The sequence below is a fragment of the Trachurus japonicus genome, chromosome 24, assembly GCF_045865225.1.
Source record: "Trachurus japonicus isolate A0001 chromosome 24, Traja_1.0".
NCBI classification, from domain to species: Eukaryota; Metazoa; Chordata; class Actinopteri; order Carangiformes; family Carangidae; genus Trachurus; species Trachurus japonicus.
In genome coordinates this window covers 29,684,350-29,707,660 of record NC_140930.1, presented here as the reverse complement: position 1 = coordinate 29,707,660, position 23,311 = coordinate 29,684,350, and the positions used below count along the sequence as shown (strand labels likewise).

At 40.6% G+C, this 23,311-nt stretch overlaps 1 protein-coding gene across 1 annotated transcript in view; it reads left to right on the top strand.

Annotated features, from left to right (window-relative positions):
- The window catches only part of snap25a (synaptosome associated protein 25a), a 35,554-nt gene extending 19,135 nt beyond the window's left edge, over nt 1–16,419 (top strand). The window contains exons 4-8 of the mRNA XM_085770101.1: nt 2,963–3,011; nt 6,186–6,303; nt 11,582–11,701; nt 13,714–13,858; nt 14,831–16,419. Of these exons, the coding sequence (XP_085626227.1) occupies nt 2,963–3,011; nt 6,186–6,303; nt 11,582–11,701; nt 13,714–13,858; nt 14,831–14,899 (501 nt within the window). The 3' untranslated portion in view covers nt 14,900–16,419. The remainder of the gene's footprint in view (nt 1–2,962; nt 3,012–6,185; nt 6,304–11,581; nt 11,702–13,713; nt 13,859–14,830) is intronic.
- The last annotated feature ends 6,892 nt before the right edge of the window (nt 16,420–23,311 follow it).

The window sequence follows — 23,311 nt, the reverse complement described above, 5'->3', positions numbered from 1 at the left end:
ATGACCTATTATGTTTAATCTGCACAGAAGAGTTAAACTTATGTTTTGTTTGATGGAAGTGAAGTACCAGAGTATGTCTTTGCTGGGCACAGTTTCTGTTTAGCTGATTTTTCTTGAGATAAGCTAACTATTGGCATATTTCTGAGAGTGGCAAACAATTTCTTAAACATTGTTATTTTAAATAGTTTTTTAGGATCAATCCACAACTGCATTTTCTAGACAGATCAAGCTTTTGCAGATGACGTACTGCCTGACAGCTCTTTGTCCAGGTGCCGAGGTGCTGGCTTATTTATTTCTGGCTCTACTGAATCTAAAATCGAGAGCTGGCTTTAACACGCACACTATTGTTCTGGTCTAAGTGCCTGAATCCATTAGTCCCGTCGGGCAGGGCTGAGTGAAGCATGAGTCAGCTGAGTGATGGCCCGAATGACACATGCTAGGAAATCAACTAACGTCAGAGACAGAGCATACACACACGTTTTTTTATTTGCTCCTGTAACATTTACAGCAATAAATGCGACTACAATAAACTGAGGGTGAAAGACGGGGGATAAAGAGAAACAGAGAAGGATGAGAGCGACACGCCGGCGAGCGGGCAGAGGGAGGGAATAAAAGAGAAGAGTGAAGGATGGAGGGGGGAGAAGGGAGAAGGGGCGGGGTTGTCTGACATCTCAAGGTCATATTGATCATCAGTGAACAGCTCCACCCCTCCGACTGTACTGCGGGTGTGGAGGTACTGAAGGAGGGAGAGAGAGAGAGAGAGGAGGAGAAAGTTTGCAGCTCTTTCAGTTCAGTAGTCGGTCAGAGAGAAGCAGCCTGAGGGGCTGAGAGATATGCAGAGTGGATGGCGTCTTTATTAAAAAAAGAAATGTGAGCGGAGACAGCCATATCTCGCCACTACTGAAAAGCATCACTGAGTGAGAAAATGGAGGAAATGAGAAGGACAGTCATCAATTAAATGATTGCATAAGTCATTCCTCCTGCTTTGATGAGAATGAACACAGGAGGAATGGCTTCATTAACAGAATGCTTTGGATGCCATTACCGCACAAATAGCTAATGTGTAGCTGCGATCCATTACTCTGTAGATAACATGCAGTCACATTCATGATATCTTGTCAGGATGGCATGGCAACATCAGTTGTTTTCTCTGTATTTTCAGTGGAAATGAGGTCTTATTTGTCTACATTTGCTCTTCTACCATGTATGAATTTGTATAAATACCAGTACTGGGTTTAAAGGGAGAAGCTCCATTGAACCAGCTTCGCTCCTGTATGGGATCATGGGAGATTCCATGTTTCCCCAGGGACACGTTTTTCACTTCTGTGGAATTTCTCTTGGACAGAGACTTGCTGGATTACAGAATAATTGCTCCCCCCTCGCCTCCTGAAACGTCAATGTGCAGCTTTCCTCCCAAACTGCTGAGGAGGCAGGGGGGGGGGATGTGTGTGTGTGTAATGGCGTGTAATGGCGTGTAAGTGCACGCTTGCATACTGACACACCATAATCTTATTTATGCCTATCAAGCCGAGCCAGGTGCCACATCTTAGTGGTGCATTACTGAGGAGGGAGAGTTTCATTTTCCCAAGTGTCACTATCTTCCTCCTCCTCCATTTCTGCCAGCATCAAAACCTTGAGCGAAGCGAGCCTATCATCAGTGACTAATAGCTTCACTGTTGAATGCTCATGTAGGCTCAGATGTTTCCAATAAAACTCATAAAGCTCAAGGAAAACAGACAACCTCCATTTTGTATTTGGAGCAACAAAGATGGTCTCACTTAAAGTTTACAAGCAACACTAATGCACGGTCCAAAGGTCTAACAGCTGCTGACTCTTAGTCAGAGCGGGTGTTGAGATCCTGTGTTATTAGTACGAATAAGAATATGAATAAGAATGAGAATAAGAATTACTTTATTCATTCCCAAAGGGAAATTCATTTATCTGGCATAATTGCATCATTTGTAGAAGGAAATCCAGTGACAGGGCTTTCATTTTAATGAGAACTCCCCTTTGCTGTCAGCAATAAATTGCTAATCTCCTGGGAGCTATTTCCATGTTTCCTGTTAAGGTGTAATAGCCAAATGACCTTTGCTCCTTCTAATCAATAGAAGGCAACATGCTGATGTTGTGTGAGCAAAATATTTTTATTTATTCCTCCAGAAAGATAGAAACATCAGCAAAGGCATCACAGGTGATAAAATCAGATGCTGTTTAGCATCTTTGATTTTACTGTATGCTGTAATATGAAATGAAATAGTTCTCAAGGGGAGTAATTGTCATCAACAGACATACCACTCTTATGTCTGTAGCCTACATTACCTCTACAAACCTCTCTCCCATGGAAACAATAAGATCCCATCATGATATCTAAAGCTAACTGATAACATATTAATGTCAAATACCTCCAACTTCTAAAATGTAAAATGAACAATTTGTGGTTTTGCAGGGAGTTGATGTTTCTCAGCCCGGCTAATAAGCTACTGTAAGCTAGCTGACCAGCCACTAGCTGTAGTTTCTTAAACCATTAGCCCTCTCATATAACTCTCAACAGAAAAAAAGCAAATAAGCCTCCAAAATATCCCTCTGTCAATGTCACGTAGCTCGTCAGCACATGGCCGACTGAGTTTTTAGCCTTGTCAGCACTGTTGTTTTAAGGTGAGCAGAGCAGCTGCCGTCCCTCTGCTAACTGCACCTTTAATTGTCTTCAGTCAGTGTGTTTTATTGCATTAGAAGAATGTTAAAAATATAAAACAGATAGAGAAGTCAGGGAACAATGGGACAGTTTTCTAACGCTGGTGAAAAGTGATAACAGAGAAATTGGAAATGGCTCATGATAGCACATTCTATTCACCAGCCATTGTTTTCCTAAGCTGTTTTGGCCTGATTACTGACCTCTACTTCATTTTGTCTTCCCTTCTTCCCTCCCCTTCACCCCTCCCTCCCCCCTGCCTCTGGGGAGTAGAGCAAAGATGCCGGTATCAGGACTTTGGTTATGCTGGACGAGCAGGGAGGTAAGTCTGAGAGAGTTCAGTTCAACACACAGGTATTAAGGATCAATGAGTCACATTCCACAGATGTGCCATAATGATTTAGCATTAGATTATGATTATATTTGCAAACCAGCAGCTCCATAAGTGATACTGTTGCTGTTATTTTAATGAATTAAACACCTGAATTGATAAATTGTTTCATATGCAGATGCTTGTTCTCATTTAAATGCATTTCCAAACTAATTCATATTTTCCAGCCTTTTTTTTAAGTAATAATTTCTGATTTTGGTTTTGATTTGACACACACATTTTCTTTTATTATTGGTCAAGATACCAGCTTAACTTTGGGGAAATTTTCTTTCTTTCAGCTTCCTTTAACCTTTGTTTCCTTTGGCTAACATTTTTCCCTTTGATTTGCCAAACTGCGTTTGATTTGCCAGCAGCTTGTTTTTTTGTTGTTTTTTTCATTAGCTAACACCGGCAGCGAAAGGAGAGCTTGAAAGTGCCAAATCATTAACAGATCCATTGAAGAATATTTAATGCCATCCACTGCAGTGCCAAAACCCTACAGCTCAACATCAAGATAAATTAATTCTTCTCCATAATCAGGTTGGGTTAATGTGTTTGTATCTGTGGCAGCCAGTGGCAGGATGATTTCTGGGCTGATCTTAGATCTGTTTGTGTTACAACCTCCAAAATTACTGAGAAACATTATTAGCATGTCAAAATTATTGACTTGAAGCCATGCTGCTGTCATGGACTTAATAACTTTTGAATTCAGTGACGACAGATTTTATATTTCATGGCATAATTCACAGAAAATTTGCCCCAATACCAGTGGCTGCAAAATAATAACACCTCTCCATGAATATGCTCCACAGGTCACTTAATAATTATTAGTTTGGGCAACATGTCTTTAACCTTTATCTTCTAAATACCCCTGGAGCACGAAATGTCCAAACAGAGCAGAGAACAGCTGATCAGACCCTGCCACCCTGCTGACAGTCCAGAGCTGTAGAAAGACAAGAGGTGGATCAGAAAACCGATCGATTTAGCTGGTAACGACAAAATACTCACTTTCTCTGTCAGCTCATACACTGCTTTGTACAATCCCTGGTTACATGCACTTTGGTAAAGAGCAACCTCACATGAATTGATATGGTTTATAGTGTGTAACATCAAATAGTTAATGATACTGTGAAAGTTGGTATAATAAGGTAACCTGAGCTTCACTGGGCTCTCGTGGGGGGGGGGGGGCACAGGCCCTCAGCTCTCCTGTTGGCTAGGGGGCATGTAAACCAGTTCACCAACCCTGTAAGAGGGAGCCTTAATTGTAGCAGCATGGTTGTTCACTCAGGGGGATAAAAGCCTCATCCCTCCACCGACTATCCATTTATTCCCTCATCCGCAGTCAGTGTTCCCAGCACTGTTCAGTACCCACAGGGTCACTCCTCACAAACCAATTGCAACGGCTCACTGGACACACAGGAGGCTGTGAGTCTGAGCTGACCTCTGACCCCTGTGTTATTGACTTTTGTGCAGGCAGTGCTGTGGAACACTTGACACTGGAGACTGTTATTAATGGGTGCAGAGGTTTTGCTTTAGATGAAATCAAAATTCAATTGAGCCACCATATTTTCATACAGTACCAGTCTTCAACGAGTGCAGCAGGCTCAGTCCTCTTACCCCACTTCTCCCTAGCAACACAAACTCAACATGGATCCTGTCTTCATTGAATTTATTTAAATGAATGCATGGCAAACAGGGATTTTACAAATCTGAAAAAGTCAATGAACTAGTTCTCAGTCCGCTCCATATTTAACTGTGCCTCACCCTTTCACACTCTGCCTGCACTGTATTTCCTTTAATCAGGATGGAAATCCTTTGTGCAGTGGAACAGTCACCGACCCACCATTCACCACATCAGCATGACAAAGGCCTGACGCCCATAAACCACAACACAGTCATATTTTAAATCCTTTGACAATGTGCAAAACCAGACAAAAGCAACACAGGCAGGTTCAAATGAGCCAGTTTTATTCACTCCAGTGTGACAGCGAAATATTACAATCAGAAAATGGTAATTAGCCTCTTAAAGGGTCCCCTCACTAAAAGACAGTATGTCCACCATGCTCTTGCCTTCATCCACAGCCCTTAAGGGCTCAAAGCCTCTCAGATCTACTTCAGTAACTGTTATGGTTCATGTAGTAGCTCCAAGGCCAGACCAGTCAGACCAGAGCAGATGTAACGATGCTCATATATTCCCATCTGCTATCATCATTTCACCATTAGTAACATTATTTTTTCCATAAATAAGGTGGATGTGTGAAAAGCAAAAAAAGGAAAGAGTTCAGCGTCCTTAATGTTTAAAATTGCAAATTTGACTTACCATCAGATGTGGAAAATGTTTCACAAATCAGAGGAAGAAAAGCCTGTCAGACAACACACACTGTCACCGCAGGCTCTCAAAGGAGCTTCCTTTCTCTGTGCTAAATATGAAGCATTGAAAGGTTTTAACTTTCAATCAAATTCTCCAATCACATCAGCAAATTATAATCACTGCTCACATTTACTGTGCTTTTTGTATCATTTTCTGGACCGAAAATTCAATTTGTCCAAACTTGTGTTTTATCCCAGCAAATCAATGCATTCAGTAGAAACTGAGTGAAGTCTTTAATCTCATGCCCTGACGCATGCACGCACACACTAGGGCACACACACACACACACACTCACTTACTGTACACACACACACAGTTGCTGCTCATCATTACTCATATTTCTGTCAATCAGTCAATGAAATTCATTCCACTACTGTCATCCCTTTGTCCTGACCAGAGCAACTCGATCGTGTTGAAGATGGCATGAACCATATCAACCAAGACATGAAGGAAGCCGAGAAAAATTTAAAAGATTTAGGGAAATGCTGTGGGCTTTTCATATGTCCATGTAACAAGTAGGTACTGACAACGTGCCCCAAAGGTTCTTTACATATGTGGTGGCGTCCAGTTTTCCTCTTTTTTTTTTTTTTTTTAATTTTTCTTTTTTTTTACTTTCACTTGTCACAGTGAGTGTCTGAAGTTGTTGTCTTCTCTCCTTTGTCCTCTCTTTATCTCTCTCTTCCTCTCCTCTTCCTCCCTCTCTCTCTCTTCTCGTGCTTCGTTCTATGGGGGATAAATGACTTGTGTTTAATCAGAGCAACTGGAGCGCATCGAGGAGGGAATGGACCAAATCAATAAGGACATGAAGGATGCAGAAAAGAATTTGAACGATCTAGGGAAATTCTGTGGTCTTTGCTCCTGTCCATGTAACAAGTAGGTGCTGCTTGCCTGCCTGCCTGCCTGCCATTCAGAAACAAGAGTAAATATCTAAGAAAGAAAGAATCAAATAAAGTAACCGAGGTAGAAGTGACATCATGATGGCCATCGGCCAATAGTCCGCTCTGCTCCAGCTCCTGTCCAAATAAACACTGACTCCGCCCTTTTTACAGCTATAGAAGGTGGACACAGGAGGATAAGAAACGTTTTAAAATACGCTCTTGCACACACCCACATCCACACACACATATTATACTTAAAGTCGAACTGAAATTTGTATTCTCTTCACCTTTCATGACAGGAAAAACTCAATGATCCTGTGGCTTACGACATCATACATTTTTAAGGACTAATAATACTATTTGGAAAGCTAGCAAGCTAAACTAACTGGCTCCTATTTGAGAACTGGAAACTATTTCGCCTAAGCTGAAAACATTAGCATCAATTTCGAGTAAACATTGCTTTTATTGGTGTAACATCAATGTCTTTCGGGAGGAGTCTAGCTAGCATTCTCTCTTCCATTGGTCAGATGTGATCTCACTGTCAAAACAGTAACAAGTGTGTGTGACTTGCAGAGTCACAGAACAACGTATGGTAGGAGAGCTCAGATCACAGATGGCAAACGTAGGCCCCAAGCTGGTTAACCGCCTGTGTATCTGATGTAACTGAAGTGATATAACAAACCATTTGTAGTATCTGCCCAAACAGATAATGCAGTAATCAAATGATAAGGATTTACACTGTTAGATGGATAAAGATATCCGTGCTGTACCACACACTGTAGAGGATGCAGTCAAGGCAGGAAATCAACATTTTGACCAAATAAGTCACAAGTCAGTAGGATACTGATCACTGAGCAGTTTCAGTTCGACTTTAATGCAGATTGTAGATTGCGGGCACATGCAGCAGCCTTGGGTTCTTATAGAAACTATAACCTCCAGAGATACACAACAGTATCCCAGAGTCCATAACTCCTCAACTGGCAACCATCCCACAATCCATTAGTCTGAGCCATCGCTACCTGATTGGCCTCTAAACCTGTATATTAACCATGTAAACATCTACTCAAATGTATGTAACACTTTCCTGCTGCTGTTGTGCAGAGGAACCAGAACATGCAGATAAACTGGCAAAACCCAATTCCTGCAAAGACGAGCTCAAAAAGTCCAGTCCTCCACGTAAGCTCTCCTGCACTCAGCCAAGGCCATGGTTCATCAATAAGTGCCTCTCTTAACACCCTTCTACCAAGTGCCCTTCTCCAAGTGCCCTATTCTCTAAGCTTCCACTTCTCCAAACACCTTTATAATGGGAGTCATATACATGCAGGTGTAGCCACTGTAGAGGTCCCTCTTCTAACATTCGTACTGATTCGTCCTGAAGAGTAATTTTTTTTATAGTATTAATGCAAAGTGATGGAACAAGGGGACTTCTACACACCATATCTCTTTAGCTGTCCAACCCTATCCAACTGTAATTCAACTTAGATTCAACTAAAAGAGCAGGGCTGGGGCTCCCGAAGCATCTTGACACTCGGATCATTTCATGTGTTGACCCACATGGGTAATTCAGTGATCTTGGTTTCAAAATGCCTTCGGTCAGCCTGGTCCAGGACTGTTTGACACTTCTCCTCATCTGCATGATCGCTATACCACCACCACACCGTTCTAACATCCACTAGATCCTCACCTTTTTACAGGCAACAAGACCTTGTTCCTAACCCCCACACCCCCTTCTGAACACCCCCCCCCCCCTCCCCCCACCGCCATTTCTTTGAAACCACCAAGTGCCAATGACATGGAATGACTGGCGAGCATGACCCTTTGAATGCTCATGCATGCATGACGATGCAACTCATAACAGCAATGCTGCACATGGAGATATTAACAGTGAAGATGGTGTTGATGATGTTGATGGTGATGATGAACAAATCTTTCTATGTTTTATTTACCGTGAGAAAAGTACAAAGCCTTGTCTTATTTTGAAATGGTATGAAAGGAGGATGAACATCATCGACAAAAGAAGAAACCGATTCAGCATAAAACACATACAGTGATTGAAAAAAAATAGAATAATAGGTCAAATTTGTATTTCTGTCCAGCAAAAAATGTTGGACTTGAAAATTAAGCCAACATATCCAAGCAATACTTTCAAAACATTTGTCCTTCTGAGCACTGAAAAATAGTGCCAATAATAATAATTTCACAGACTGGACCGAATCCAAAATCAAACAGACAGAACAGATGTTTGTCGCATGAGAAGAAACAAAGAAATCATGGTTTTAAACAGGAGACAAAAAGGAGAATGCTACATGAACATTGTCCAGTGCTGGAAGGGATGCAGCAAACACATCACAAGGATGCAAAAATGACAGCATGACACATTCAGAGGAAAAGAGAAAAACAGGAGTGATCTTTCTGTGTTGTTCCTGGGAGCTGGAAACTGGGTTAGGACACATGCGCAGTGAGATATTTTGGGGGATGTAGCTGTGTTTGTTCTGTAAAATGGGTACATCATGCCACTGAGCATGCACTGCGTGGTGCCCTTGTCTTTACATGGCTCTGTGTGCTGATCCAGCCCACTGCTGCCTTGTTTTTCCCCCCTCTGGTTGTGCTGTAGTTTCTCTGCAGTGCCACCTCTCCTGCAGAGCGCTGTGCTAAATTAGCCTTCATCCTGCACTGGCTGTTCAAAATGACTGTTCGCTAAGCTCCCTCTCCCGAGGGGAACTCGCTTACATGTAGGTCAGCATATCAGATAGTGGCATGAGAGCCTGCTGGGAAGTTGACTCACACTGAATGCACATATAGATGGATGCTGGAAAGGAAAAAAGGGACATTATTTTTCTTGGATTTTTTCCCCCCACTTCCCAGAAAGTGACTCTTTTTATTCCTTGGTGCACACTGGGATGTTTCTTTAATCCCTTCAGCGTGGTGCAGGCTGTCTGTCAGAATTAGCTGGTTGTTGGTTTTTTTTGGTGCTTAATGTCTTCGGATTCTGGCTGTCTGCGTGCTGCTGGGAGTGGATTTTGATTGGTAGACACTGTAGCTCAACTCGCAGGTCACTCAGGGAATGAATTAGATAGAATGAGTTCAGCTTTACCACAGGATCGGCAATACTCATATGATCTAATCAGATCATCTCGGTTCAATCACAGCAAAGCTGATTAGGGAAGTGCATTATATCCATTCTGAGACTGTGGGGAAGCAAACTACACAGGAGAACAAACTGAGTATCAAAGGAGAGGAAAGTGAGAGGAAAAGACACAACCATTTGTAGAATGCTAAGGAACAAGATAAAGAGGACTCAGACAAGGGTGGTGTGTGTGTTTATGTCAGCATGGGCAGGAAGCTAAGCGAAGCCTTACTTCAGTCTATTTCTATTAATAAAGGCAGTGTAGGAGGCCGAGCCATCAGCATCCCTGATACAGCTACAGTACATCCACACAGCTCACCAAGGTTATACAGGATTCAGCAACTGACCCCACCACACAGGATTAGGAAGTGACAGAGGATGATCAGATAGAAAATGTACAGATATGTGATCAATTACTCAGGAGTTAAACTGGCTGAACCACCGCTCGGATGATCCTTCAATTTGTACCACATCCATAACCCCTGGACAAAATTTAGATATCAATTACTCCCAAAATATTTGTGGGTCTTGACTAAACATGAAAATCACTTTTGACATGGGTTTCAATGGGCTGGTGACAGTATTTTAGTGATAAAAAGAGATATCCAAAATCCCTTCGGTGAAAACTTCTGACTCAAATATGTCAACAAAATAAAACAAGAATTTTGAAAGGGGCTTTATCCATTGTTCAGATTTCGGTTCTGGAAATTAGCACATATTTCATTAGATATTGCCTCATTTACATATTTAAACATACAATTTGACAAAACTTGTAATACTAAAAATATTTGTCTTAATGTGTGTACTTTAAAATACATAAAAAACCCCATAGGTGGAGGTGGACATTTATGTCCAGCGAAGGGTCATGGGTGTGGTTAAAATTCATTACTGGTCCAAAAAATGGACTTTCATTCTGAAATTCGGGACATCCAGAGTTAACCCAAAGATACACCTCCTTGCCAAAAATCAGGCCCCAGTGACCTTTCATTTGACCGTGGGGAGTTGGGAAAGTGTGAGAGGTGGACAAAAATGTCCAGGGGTAAAAGGAGGGTTGGCACATTAAAAGCCCTGGAGATAAAAAAAAAAAAGATATATCACCTTTTTTCCTCTCAGTCCCGACTGGTTTTGTGCCAAAGCAGGTGCTGAATCTGATGGTGTGAGATCCAGCGTTTGTCAAGTGTTGCAGCCGAGCCGTGATTGTTAGCACAGCTGTCAGCATCAGCACACTTCTCCTTATACTCTTGAAACAGAAGAGTCAAAATCTCTATCACGCTCTTCGCTCCTCTGCCTCAACGCTACCTGACACAGATCTGAACCTGGAGGAAAAGCAGTGACATTTACAGACACAAATCCAAGGCCCGTGCTGGAGGGGGGTGTGGGGTGTGGGGTGGGGGGGTAACAGTAGACATAGGAACAGTAAAAGCATGATGTTATTCTCTGTTGACTCCCTCCAGTTTCTTGCTTTGTTTTGTTTCCTTTAGTCGTTTCGCAGTTTGTTCTCCACATTAATCGTCGTCCCTCCCAACAATGTGACAGTCCTGTACACTCTCTGTTGTGTGTCTGCCAAACAGCCTGTCTCTTGTCTGTTTTCTGTCACACGGGGGACATTCGACTGTGGGAGTGGGGTGGGGTTCATCAATGCAACAATACAAGAAGTGCCAGTAGGATGGTTAGAAACTAAAAAAAGAAAAGGATTCCTAAATGTTGCAACTATGCATGCCTAGATTACACAGAGATGTGACTTAGCACACAAGGCTTGCCTGATTCTGAGCAGTATGTTATATATGAGATATAACATCACACACATTACTACTGTGTAGCAACAGAATGAGCCTGTACCAAACCCAACTACCAACCAGTCCATGCCTGCTATGCTTTGCTTGACTTAGTCTAGTCCCCACCATATATATATGTGCTGAATGCATGAAACCAAATAACACCTTTGTGTCAGCTGATCACGCTACATATTGATATTTCTATAAATAACATACGTATATGCTGATCAAGTACCTCAAATCCAAGGCTCTCTTTGTAGATATGACTAATGGGAAGCCAGCCTGGTTGAGGTAAATGATACATCACTCGGTTTAAACTGTTGAGTAACTGTCCCTCCTCATCCTCGTTCCCAATCACTGCCGGTGGTCAGGATGAAGAGCGGAGCCAGCAAGGCCTGGGGGAACAACCAGGACGGGGTTGTGGCTAGCCAGCCCGCCCGCGTGGTGGACGAGCGTGAACAGATGGCCATCAGTGGAGGCTTCATCCGCAGGTAAGAGGAGAGGATTTAGGTTTCCGAAGCACAGTAAAATGGATGTACAAGACAGGAGAAGATGGAGATGGATAACATTTATATGGAAAAGCAATAAACCCTCCCCCCCATTGAAACTACTTCCCATCCTGTCCACACTTTAAGGTGTTAGCTACAAGTTTAATTCCTCCCGGGCAGTAAATGTCGCACTCACACTCGCCTGCTCTCGCTCCAACCTTCAATAGGCTTTATGCACAGCTCCACTACTTCCTGAACTTTAGCCAGCTCCTTTATTTCCTGTCTTACATAATTGGACAAACTGATGAATCCAGGTGTGTCTAACCATTGTTGTGAGGTCAGACACACCTGGATTGATCAGTTTGTCCAGTGATGTAAGACAGGAAATAAAGGAGCTGGCTTAAGTTCAGGAAGTAGTGGAGCTGTGCATAAAGCCTATTGTACTGGTTGCCAGGTACGCCTTTTGCTAAACACGCTAAACGTGTTTAACAAACAGCAGCTCTGGTGTTGATAGCGGACTGAAACACATCTGAATCATTTCACACTAACTCACCTGCAGACGAACCCGACAAACCAACAGCATCACGTCTGCACCGGAAACATTACAGTACCGGCTCACCGTTTGTTAGCTTAGCACTAGCACGATGCCATTTTCTCCACAGGGCTATCAGGATCTGCCCCCCAACCCCCCCCCCCCCCCCCGAGCTCCGCCTCGCTTGACATCAACTCACTAATGCTGTTGGCGCAGAGATCATTTCATGCCGATGTTGCCAACGTAACCAGTTGTAAATATTTATATATTTTGGACCCGTCAAAATGTATAAAACAATTATTTCTATACTATAAAAAAAATAATTTTATTCTGCACCCCTCTAGACGTTCTTGGATGTTTTTTCTTATTTTTTTAAATTAATCGTTTTGATGAAAAAGTTTTTGCTATAACCTTTAAGTTAACAAGAGGTCATGCTAAGCTTTCCCCTTATTGTCAGTCCTCTAGCTGAGTTAAGCTAACGGTCTCATGGTTCCATGAGCGTGGAATCAAATTTCTTCAACCGTCAGGAGAGCAAAGTATTTTTCTAAAAAGGTCAAACTGTTGTGTAAAAAAAAGTTTTGAACGTTAAGGTGTACAAAACCTGTGATTGAGCTGCTAGCATGTTCTGGACTCTAACCTGTGTCCAGAAGTCCACAGTGTGTATAGAAGTCCAGCTGTACGTCCCTGCAGTGACCCTTTAAGCCGATTTGGAGGTGTGAAAAGAAATGATTTAATAAAACAATCTACACCTAAGAGATATGTTTTCCATGTAAAATAATTGGCAAGTGTTTTACATTAAGCAGAAGTCCTGTGGAGGTCAGAACAGCCAGTGCACAATGTGTGAAAAGGACACCGCAGAAGGCCCAGCTAAGTGGAAATGAGGAGAGGCGAAGAGGAGGTGAAGAGATTAATTAATTCCTCTCATCTTAGTTCTACATCAGCGTTTCCCCTCAGGAAACCTGTCACTGCGGTGAGAAGCGGATTCAGTGCAAACGGACAGAGACGAGTGAAGGGAACATTTTCAACAAGCTGCTAAAACATTCAGTTAATCAGAATTTAATACACGGCATGAAAAGGTTTGACCAAATTATTCTATAATATTCATCTTCCTTGTCGTTAACATCATAAACTGACTTGGACTAGGTATCAGATATTATATTTAATGCTCCCAGTTTCACACACGGCTTATTTTAAGGAATAGCATCGTAAGATTTAAGCTGAAAGAGTGCAGCCGTAAAACAGCATATAAACTGTTGTGCAGAGGAATTTCCTTGTGTCCAGATGCCTGGTGTGAGGTCAGAGGTCAAACTCTGCTCCAGAGACAAAAAACTAAGGATCAGAGGTGAAACCTGTGCGAGCTGGTCACAGAGGGAGCGGGCAGCACCTCTCTCAACCTGGTCATCCAGACAATATGTGGTGTGTGACCTGCTGTTCCTGCAGACAAGACTTCTAACCTGGAGTGTGTGTGTGTGTGTGTGTTTAGGGTAACAGACGATGCCCGGGAAAATGAGATGGACGAGAACCTGGAGCAGGTGGGCGGCATCATCGGTAACCTGCGCCACATGGCCCTGGACATGGGCAACGAGATCGACACCCAGAACCGCCAGATCGACAGGATCATGGAGAAGGTAGACACACACCAGCAGATTTATTTAACAGCTTTCAACTGTGCAGAGCATTTTACATATCTACAGCCTTCATGAAGTGACACTGCTCTCTGTGAAGATGAAGGTCATGCAGCTGATTTCATGTAATCACCTGTCATCACTGTGTTTTATTGAAGACGTGAAGACATTTCTCACTCACCTGTTCCTCTTTTCTTCAGTCACAAACCCTTTTGTGGCAGCGAGGACAGATTTCAAAATCATTTTGTAGATTCTCCAACACTCCATTGAAAACTAGAGATTTTTTTATTCCATTTAGCAAAAATTGATATTTTTACTGTTCCCCTTCATAGTCATACAGAGAGCAGTGGGATAGGAGAATTAAAAGACACCATCCTTTTGTCATATTCCCTGTTAAGGAAGATCAGCAGCATAAAGTCTGCATGACATTTGGAACTAATAACACAAATATTATTTAAACAAAGAGAAGGAAACCGAGGTCAGGATTCACCAACCCTCTTTTCAAAAATACATTTATGTTAGGAAATGTAAATAATTACTGCAATCAGACATTTATTTTCTCAAATGTGTTTCTATGATGATAACAGTAAGCAGTAAGATCATTATTTAAGAACATTAAATAAGAGAGGATACACACACATATTATCATTGAACTGCAGAATTTTTTATTGCATTGGTTCATCAGTAATCCATAGTGGGAACCAAACTGCAGCCACAAGCCCAGCAAACACAGTTATTCTATATGTCACATATCTGTAGTATATGTATTTATACACAGTTTACACACTTTTTTGGAAAGGTTATTGCTAATCATGCCCATAGCTGGACTACAGCAAACACAAATACTAAGCACTACCGCTCTTCCACATCAAGATTCTGACAAGACATTGAAAACTACATCTGATATTATTTGGATATGTAAGAGTCAGTTCATGAGGCTGACTTCCTCCTCCTCTCTCCTCCTCTTCCACCCAGGCCGACTCCAACAAGACCAGGATTGACGAGGCCAACCAGCGTGCCACAAAGATGCTGGGCAGTGGCTAAGCTCCTCGCCCGGAGCGCGATCATCCCGACGTCCCGCGCCACACATCGACAGGCGCTGACTTGCTTTCATCATGGTATTGACCTTCTAGGTTTGCACACATGCACATATCACCTCCCCTCCCCATTGTAAATGTTGTTCTGTGTGTTGTCTGTCCAGCTTTTTCAAGATGATTGTCCTCGTAAAAAGATGATTTCTTATACTCCGTATATCATTCTTTCCAAAGGTTGTATATAGTGCTGACTTGATGGCTCTCTAGCTCACCTGTGAAGTTTTTATTCTCTTTATCAGAATATATATATATATCATATATTATAATATATCATATATAATATATATATATATAAAAGTACACTGCTCTGGATGACAAGTATATAATAGGAATGCTATACAAGCTGTTTGTTTTTATTCCTTTTCCTTTTCAGTATCTCAGTATCGTCCTAGTAAAACTGTGTCATTCCATTTAGGCTACTGTCATGCTCCTTATTTTGGTGTTGTCACAATAAACAGGCAGAAGACTGGTGGAGAAACTTGAGTGAGGATTTACTGAGCGATGGTGCAGATGAGTGGAGATAGCAAAGAGCACTTACAATCAAAAGGCAGTCGTTGGTACATTTTCCTTCATCGCAATCATACTGTTCATACTGAGTTACTGTTTAGACAATGTGCAACTAGACTCTCTGTAGCTGTATTAGACATTGCATTCCAAGTGATGTGAATTGTGCGTTCTCTGCATGACAAATGGTAGATTTTAGTCTTATAAATAAAACTTGTCTGAAAAATATATATAAAAAACATGGCAGTAGCAAATTGACAAAACGCATGCTCAGTATTAGGACACAGTTGATCGTTCCATACTCCTGCAAGTTTGCAATAGTGCCACTCTTTCTGTCTCGATATATTTACCAACTGTGACCATCTCGTTGTACAATAATGCAAAAGGGATCAAAAAAGTGAGAAAAAGATGAAAAAAAAATACGAGGACTTGGGGTTGTATTGCAAAAAATGACCTGTTTTCTAAATGATTATGCAGTTCAGTGATGAAGATGTTGATAATGTGCTGAAAGAGGAGGACTGGTTGTGTACTGTATCATAGGTTTTGGATGCTCTGAAAAAAAAATAAACGTTTGCAATGTAAAGCAAAGACGCATATTTCTGAGAGACCTTACTTTTATAAGAAGACTGTACCTGTAAGTTTATTCTCCCCGTGTGGTTTGTTATTGGTAAAAATAATAATGATATTGAATAACAATGATAACTATACTCTGAAACAAAAAAATACATACAAAAGGGTTTTTTTGTTGCTTCTGTACTTTAGAGCTATGCACACCAAATCGCCAAAATGTTGAGTAGTTAGAGTAAGGTGATTAAATACCTAAACCTGAATGACACAATAGGTTAAACTGTGAGATTGATGTCCTCAACGCATGTAATATTAAAGACTCCCTCTCTGTATCCTGTCAGTGTGTGAAGTGGTGGACATTTTGTAGCTAGCTGAATTGATTAAAAGTAATAAACCCTAGTCACACCAGTGTCTGTCTTTATTGCTCCTGTCAGTCGAGAGGCTTTTCTCTCTTTCTGTAAAGGGACTATACCACTCAATCTAGGCATTTATTTATACATTATCACAGACGTGGCAGACAGTCCACCCAAAGTACAGGAATGTGACTTAAATCATGATTAATACACTGACAGTCACCAAGATAGAGGATATATTTAAAATTCATACAGGCCGTGTGCAGCTAGAGTATACGAATTTACGAGGAAGTAATGACCGTCATTCATCATCCTTATCCCCTGAAATCCAGTCAATAAATATTAGGCCGGTTTAAAGCTCTACTGTGAGTTATAGATGATGCTTAAAGGCCCTGAAAAAAAACCTTAATTGAGAAAAATACAGACATCTCTCAAACTACAGTAGCTATAGCACTAAGTTAACCCCACCACATGACTGATTGAAAAAGGAGGTTTGCTGGGGCCTTTAAGAAGCAACAAAGTTTGTTTCATTGCATGGTTCATATTTTATTCTTTTGACTGAAAAAAGACCATTAAAGATATATAAGGCTATATTAAGTATATATTTCCCTTATATAGTTGTTTTAAATAATTTATCAGGAATATCATTTTTTTTTAAAGATGTTACTGTTCTTCATTCTTTGCTGATCTACTCTGACTTCTCTTATTTCTGATTTATTTCAACATTTCTTTTAACTTCTGGACTATTTTAATGTTCACTGGATTGAAACAGACTATATCTTTGTTAAAGAAATACACTCGTTTGTTTTCCAGACAAGAATCAGAGAGGATCAACACTCGCTTGTGCTTCACGCTATGCTAGCAGCCAGCTAACCTAACCACAGTGCAAAGGAAACAAAGTTCACTGACCACCTCACAGTTATAAAAACACAAAGACATACATAAATAAATATTCAAAGTTTGTTGAATGTGTTCAATAAAAACCAGAGAGTAGAAAGGTGAAGATGAACTTGCAGTCTAGCCAGCTAAGCTAAAAGGCTGCTTGCTAAAGCTTCACATTTTACTGTAGCTACATTTGTGAGGGTGACATCAATCATCTCACCGAACTTCTGACAAGAGAACAAATAAACACGTTTCACTACATCAAATACAGAAGAGGGAGTTTTTTTGGACTATATCGCTGTGACCTCAGTTCTACTTCCATCATGACATGAGTAGGCCCATATCCAAACCACTGAAGGACCTCAGGAGAAACAATTATTAAAGTGTTTGTCGGTACAGTATGCTACTAAAGTAAAAGTCTGTATGTTCAACAAAATCAATCAATCAATCAATCTCTGTTGGGATAGAGAGATTCATTGCCAGTGTAGTGAGCCTATATTTTAAGGCATGTTGGTCATAAAAATGAAACACAGATGGACAGGAGACTGAAGAATGGACGAATGAATAAAGGTAACCACATAACATCTGCTCACAGCTGGAGGTAAATATAGTTTCTCTGAACATACTGTAGCAGCATAAAACCTCAGCACCCTTCTCACCTTCCCCGCTACAGTATATCTACAGAATAAGACATTTTCACCCACAGACAACTATAAGTATGGACATTTGCACATGTAGGGGATCACTGACTAGCCTACTGTGTCTGCACACAAAATGCACATTTTTCTGTTTATTCATTCATTCATTACGTTGTGTTCAAATCCAGTGAAACAAATTAACATTAACAAGTCATTTCTCTTTTAACAACGATGTTTTGAAAGTGCTGCTTCATTAAGGAAGTTACAAAATGATTTCACCCACTTGGTGTAATTAGTTGCATTTAGGTGAGTCATTCAGATTGATTAGTTGAGGACTCAGTGAATGAGGCTTTGATGAGCTGTAATGGATTTGCAGTACTCAGGTCTTACTTCAGGATAAAAGTGACAGAGTACCACAGTCTGAGAGCAGGGTGTGGAAGTGCTGGGGAAGAGAGCGTATTCAAAGATGTGAAGGTATAGCTTGTATCTGCCTGCACAGCTGACATGTTCCTGAGGATCAAATAATATATGAGCCAACACTGAGATTCACATTAACACAGATCAGTGCAGTGTATGATATATACAATATGTATGAGAAGTTTTATGATCGCCCTATGCCAGTTAAGTTTGGCTCTGGCCTGTGACACTGCACGGATAAGCAGTCAACAGTGGATGGATCATTCATAATATATCCTCCATCAAGGCACTGCGTAGGTCCATATTCACCCAGAATGCAACAGTTCCTTACTGTTGTTTTGACACTGTAACTGCACCACCTCAAGCCTGGCTGTTGAGGGGTCAGAGGTCATACAGAAACAGAAACCTAAACCCCAAATCTGTGAGGATTATCTGTGATATCCAATGATTCTTGGTATCATCATTTACTTTAGACACCGTTGGGTTGATCACAGAGTTATTGAAAAAGATAATAAATTACAGCTGGTCAAGCTAGCTCAAATTCTGCATGTGAAATCAGTCAAGTACTTTTTAATTTTGCTGATACATTTTCTCTCATCTTACCATTTTCAGTATACACATTGGTGTTAACCCTGCCTCTACTGGCCAATGAGACTGCCACTACACAAAAGTATTTTCTGTGCCTGTGACCTGATGCAGGAATTGGAAGAATTATGGTCTTTGCTTATATTTTTGCTGTTTAAAATTAAACTATAGTATTTCAGAGGGAAAAACACCAGGTAATGGTGGTATCATCTGTCAGGAGCCCATTCAAACATTAAGAATTGTTGAGACAGTTTCATGCAGAAATCCTAATTACCACAGCTCCAGTATAAAAACCTTCCTTTTTGGGGCCACTTCCTTTTGTTTCAGATCAAACAGGAGAGTTTTGGCTCAGAGGAGGCCGAGACTTAAGAAAACTCCTGAGCAAAGAAAGTAAAAAACAAGTGCTGCAATACGGCTCAATCGCCAAAGGACTATCTCTCTCTCTGTGTCTGTAGTTCATCCATTATTCAGCAGGATAACAAAAATACCCTTGAAGGAGACCAGAGGATAGTACTGGAACATTATGGACTGTTCTGGTCTCTGGAGCGGCTGTAATACATTCTGCCTCATCGTATCATATTGCCTTTGTTTCATTAGTTAGTTTGCTGTTTTCATGAATCCGTCAGCCTCCTAAGGCCTGAGAAACACAGGTGAGATGAGACCAGAGCCCAGTCTCAAAGTGCTGACACATGGGCACGGATACAGGTTGATGCAGCACTCTAGACTGAGAGGTTCAACACAGAGCATCAGTCTTCACTTTACAGTAATAACCTGCTGTGGGGAAACCACAGTTTCATCACAGAGCTGCAGAATGAAAGGTCCTCACTTTTAAACAGTATAGATTTCCTTATGTTGCTTACGAAAAGAAGAAGAGGAAGGATTCTTTTTTGTAGGATTTTATGCATTAAATATATATATTTATATATAATTGAAGGTATTATGCAGCCATTAACACCTGTGCTAGTCTGTCTCTCAAAGTGAAGGGGGGAGACAGAGAGAAAAGGGAGATCACAGAAACACTCCTGCTCTGTCAGCATATTCATACAGACACTAATGAGCACAGCACACTTTATCTCCCCAAAACTCATGTCAGCAAACAGCTAAGGTTAGAATAATTTGGAATCAAGTTTCCGAGCACCTCCCTCTCCCTGTGGCTCAGCTTGGTCTCCTCCAACTCCTGGCCAACTGTCAGGGTGTTTAGCTGCTGGTTAAGCATCTGTAGCTACTGTATTACAGTAATATATGACATATGTGTTTTTATATCAAGAGTGGATATATATTACTGTACCATGTGAACATGCAAAATTATGTATTAAATATCCATAGTAGATGTATGGTAACAAGTTGCATCCATATTTTACAGTAACCATATACTGTAGTATATTTCATTTGTATGTTTCTTAAACCAACATACATAGAAATGTTCTAAACAAATCTACTCATCCTAGGTGAGTGGTCTCGGACATTAGGACCTGCCTGTTTATGATATCAGCTCATATTACAGTAATATGGTTTGTAATGGAAATGTAAAATCACTTATACATATTTATTGGGATATGTATATGAAGTTGTTCCAATTTCCATGTATTATTTGAATGTATGTCTTATTTTATATGTACAGTACATATAGTACATGTCATAAAAGATAGATAGATAGATAGATAGATAGATAGATAGATAGATAGATAGATAGATAGATAGATAGATAGATAGATAGATAGATAGATAGATAGATAGATAGATAGATAGATAGATAGATAGATAGATAGATAGATAGATAGATAGATGCATCCTTCCCTCCTCTCTCTCTCCTCTGATTCCCTCAGACTCTCAGCCTCTCCCTCCTCTCAGTGTCATCTCCAGCACCATCATTTCTTTTTTATCAGTGTGTCTTCTCCACTTGTCTCTCCTCAATCTCTATTCCCAACTCAGCCGAGTGGTGTCTGCTCTGCAGCCTCTCAGCCGCTGACACTGTCTGGGATACAGTTTTGTCAGAGTCAGCAAATAAAGGCTGCAGAAGCAACACTTCATCTCACACACACACACACACACACACACACAAATCAACAGAAGGGCTACAGAAACGTTCGTCATCTCATGCATGGGCAAATTTTCAAATCAAATGATTTGTCACAGACACATTTCAAACACACACATTAATAAGACACTGCACAAAGCCTGCTGTGGAGCTGAAGAGGGCCGAGTGGTTCACTTTGTGATAAAGTGGGTTATTGTTATTTTCTTTGAGATGCAGCAGCTCCCCACAGTGTGCCACAACAATATAACAGTGTTTAATCTAATACGCCATTTTAAACCTGATGGGAAGCTCTGCTGTGAGCCTGATAGATGAAAAAATGTATGTAACTACAGTGTATAGGCTATCATGTTACTAGGCTATCATCTGTAGTCTGAAAGCTGCATAACATAACCATAATAATACACTTTATTTATAGACCACTTGTCATAAAAGAAAAAGTCCTTCACAATCAAAAATAAAATAAGGGTGAAGAATGGGACAATGAAAATGGACAGTGGATGATAAAGCATGTAAATGAAAATAAAAACAGACACCAATATTAAAAGCAAAATTTGAGAGAATTCATTAAAAGCCAAGTTGAATAAATAGAATTTCAGCTGTAGTCTAAAAATGTTCACTGATCCTGCCTCTTCTACATCTTTGAGCAGGATAGACAAAGTTTTGAGCAAAGTTTAAAGAAGGCTGCGCCTCTTCATACCTTGTACATTAGTATCAATTACAATTACAATTGTGATATTGAATAAAAGCCACTCCTGCTCACCTGCGTCAGACAACAGGTTCAGGAACATGTGAGATCTAACAAAGTGCATCATGGGTTAGAAACCAAAACACAGAGAAGTCACCTCAGCTGCAGTTACACAAGCCAGAAAGACTGCATGTTCAAATCTGTGATGGACAATACAAACTAATGATGTTAATTAAACAAGATAAGGTGTACACTCTCCACAGTCAGTCAACAAGACGAAGGCACTGACATGTGAGACAAACTGAGTGCAGAACCACAATTATCAGCTGCAGGTTTACAACACATGCATCTCATTTACAAAGACACTGGGAAAACAACAAGGAAAATACTGTTTATTTGTTATGGTAATCTGGCTGATTTCAATAGAGCTGATTTATAATCATTTTCATTATAACGATCTAACATGCAGCATCAGCATCACTTTATTTACACTGCAGCTCGTACAGTACCATCATTCTGCTTTATGGGCAGTTAGGATTAGATCATTATAATTATGAGTAGTAAAGGCTCGGTGTGAATGTAAACAGTTGGATCATGGATCTCCGAGTGTGTATTTGTCACATCATCCCAGTGGAGTGAGAGAGGAGACGAGGCCAGACAGAGACAAAGTGAGACAAAGTGGGAGAGAGAGAGCAGAGCAGAAACATAATGAAAGATTCAGAGGGAAACAGACAGTTTCTGTATGAACAAGAGGAGTGAGGGCAGCACATCCTGCTCCTCTGACACAGACTGAGAAAAGACAAAAAAAGAAAAAGAAAAACCCACGCAGGATGAGTGCGACACAGACACAGTCTCAGACTCTCAGACCAAAACAAAATTCAATATTTACTGACACTGTAGCAGGAAAACATGTCAGAGTGTGTAAAGCCTGAGGGGAAGCAGCAGAACAACACACGACTTTAACCCAGCTTCAACATCTGACACATCTCACACTGCTGCTCCATGTCTCTGCTTTAACCAGGCTTTAATTCAAGTCTTCAACTCTATTTTCTGTGTTTTCTTCTGTCACTTGAACTGTTGTGTTGTTGCTGTAAGACTGTGCACTGTGTAGTGACTTTTACATTCTGAGTAAATAATAACTGAAGATCTGAAGATTTGTTCCTCCTTTGTTTCCATATTGATAAAGATTAGGATCACACAGAAAAATCTTTTTTGCCTAATCGTAGGCTACAGAGCAGATGTTTTATATGGTTTCAACAATACCAGATGGAGGCAGTGCCTTATCTATATATCAGGCGCATAATAGCTCATAAAGTAAACAGTAAACTAATAGATGAGGGAAATATTTCACTGGAACATCAGTTCGCAAGCAGCGTTGTATGTTTGTGTGTCTCATCTCTTATCTTTTTTGTATTTTATTTTCATATCTGTTTTAATATTCCCTTTTATTTATAACTGCAATATTTGCTTAGGTTTTGCTGCATCATAAAACAGCGTCATGAGTTTCCATCTTTTAAAGAAATCAAAACAGCAGCACATTAATATTACATAATTACTTGGATGGACGTGTCTATTGTCTATTCTGTACATTCATACAGGTGTGGTGGGTAAAAGACGGCTGCTGTTTGATGCTCTGACTTAATTATACTTTGACTGTAAAGCTGACACCACATGCTCTTCTTAATTAAACCGT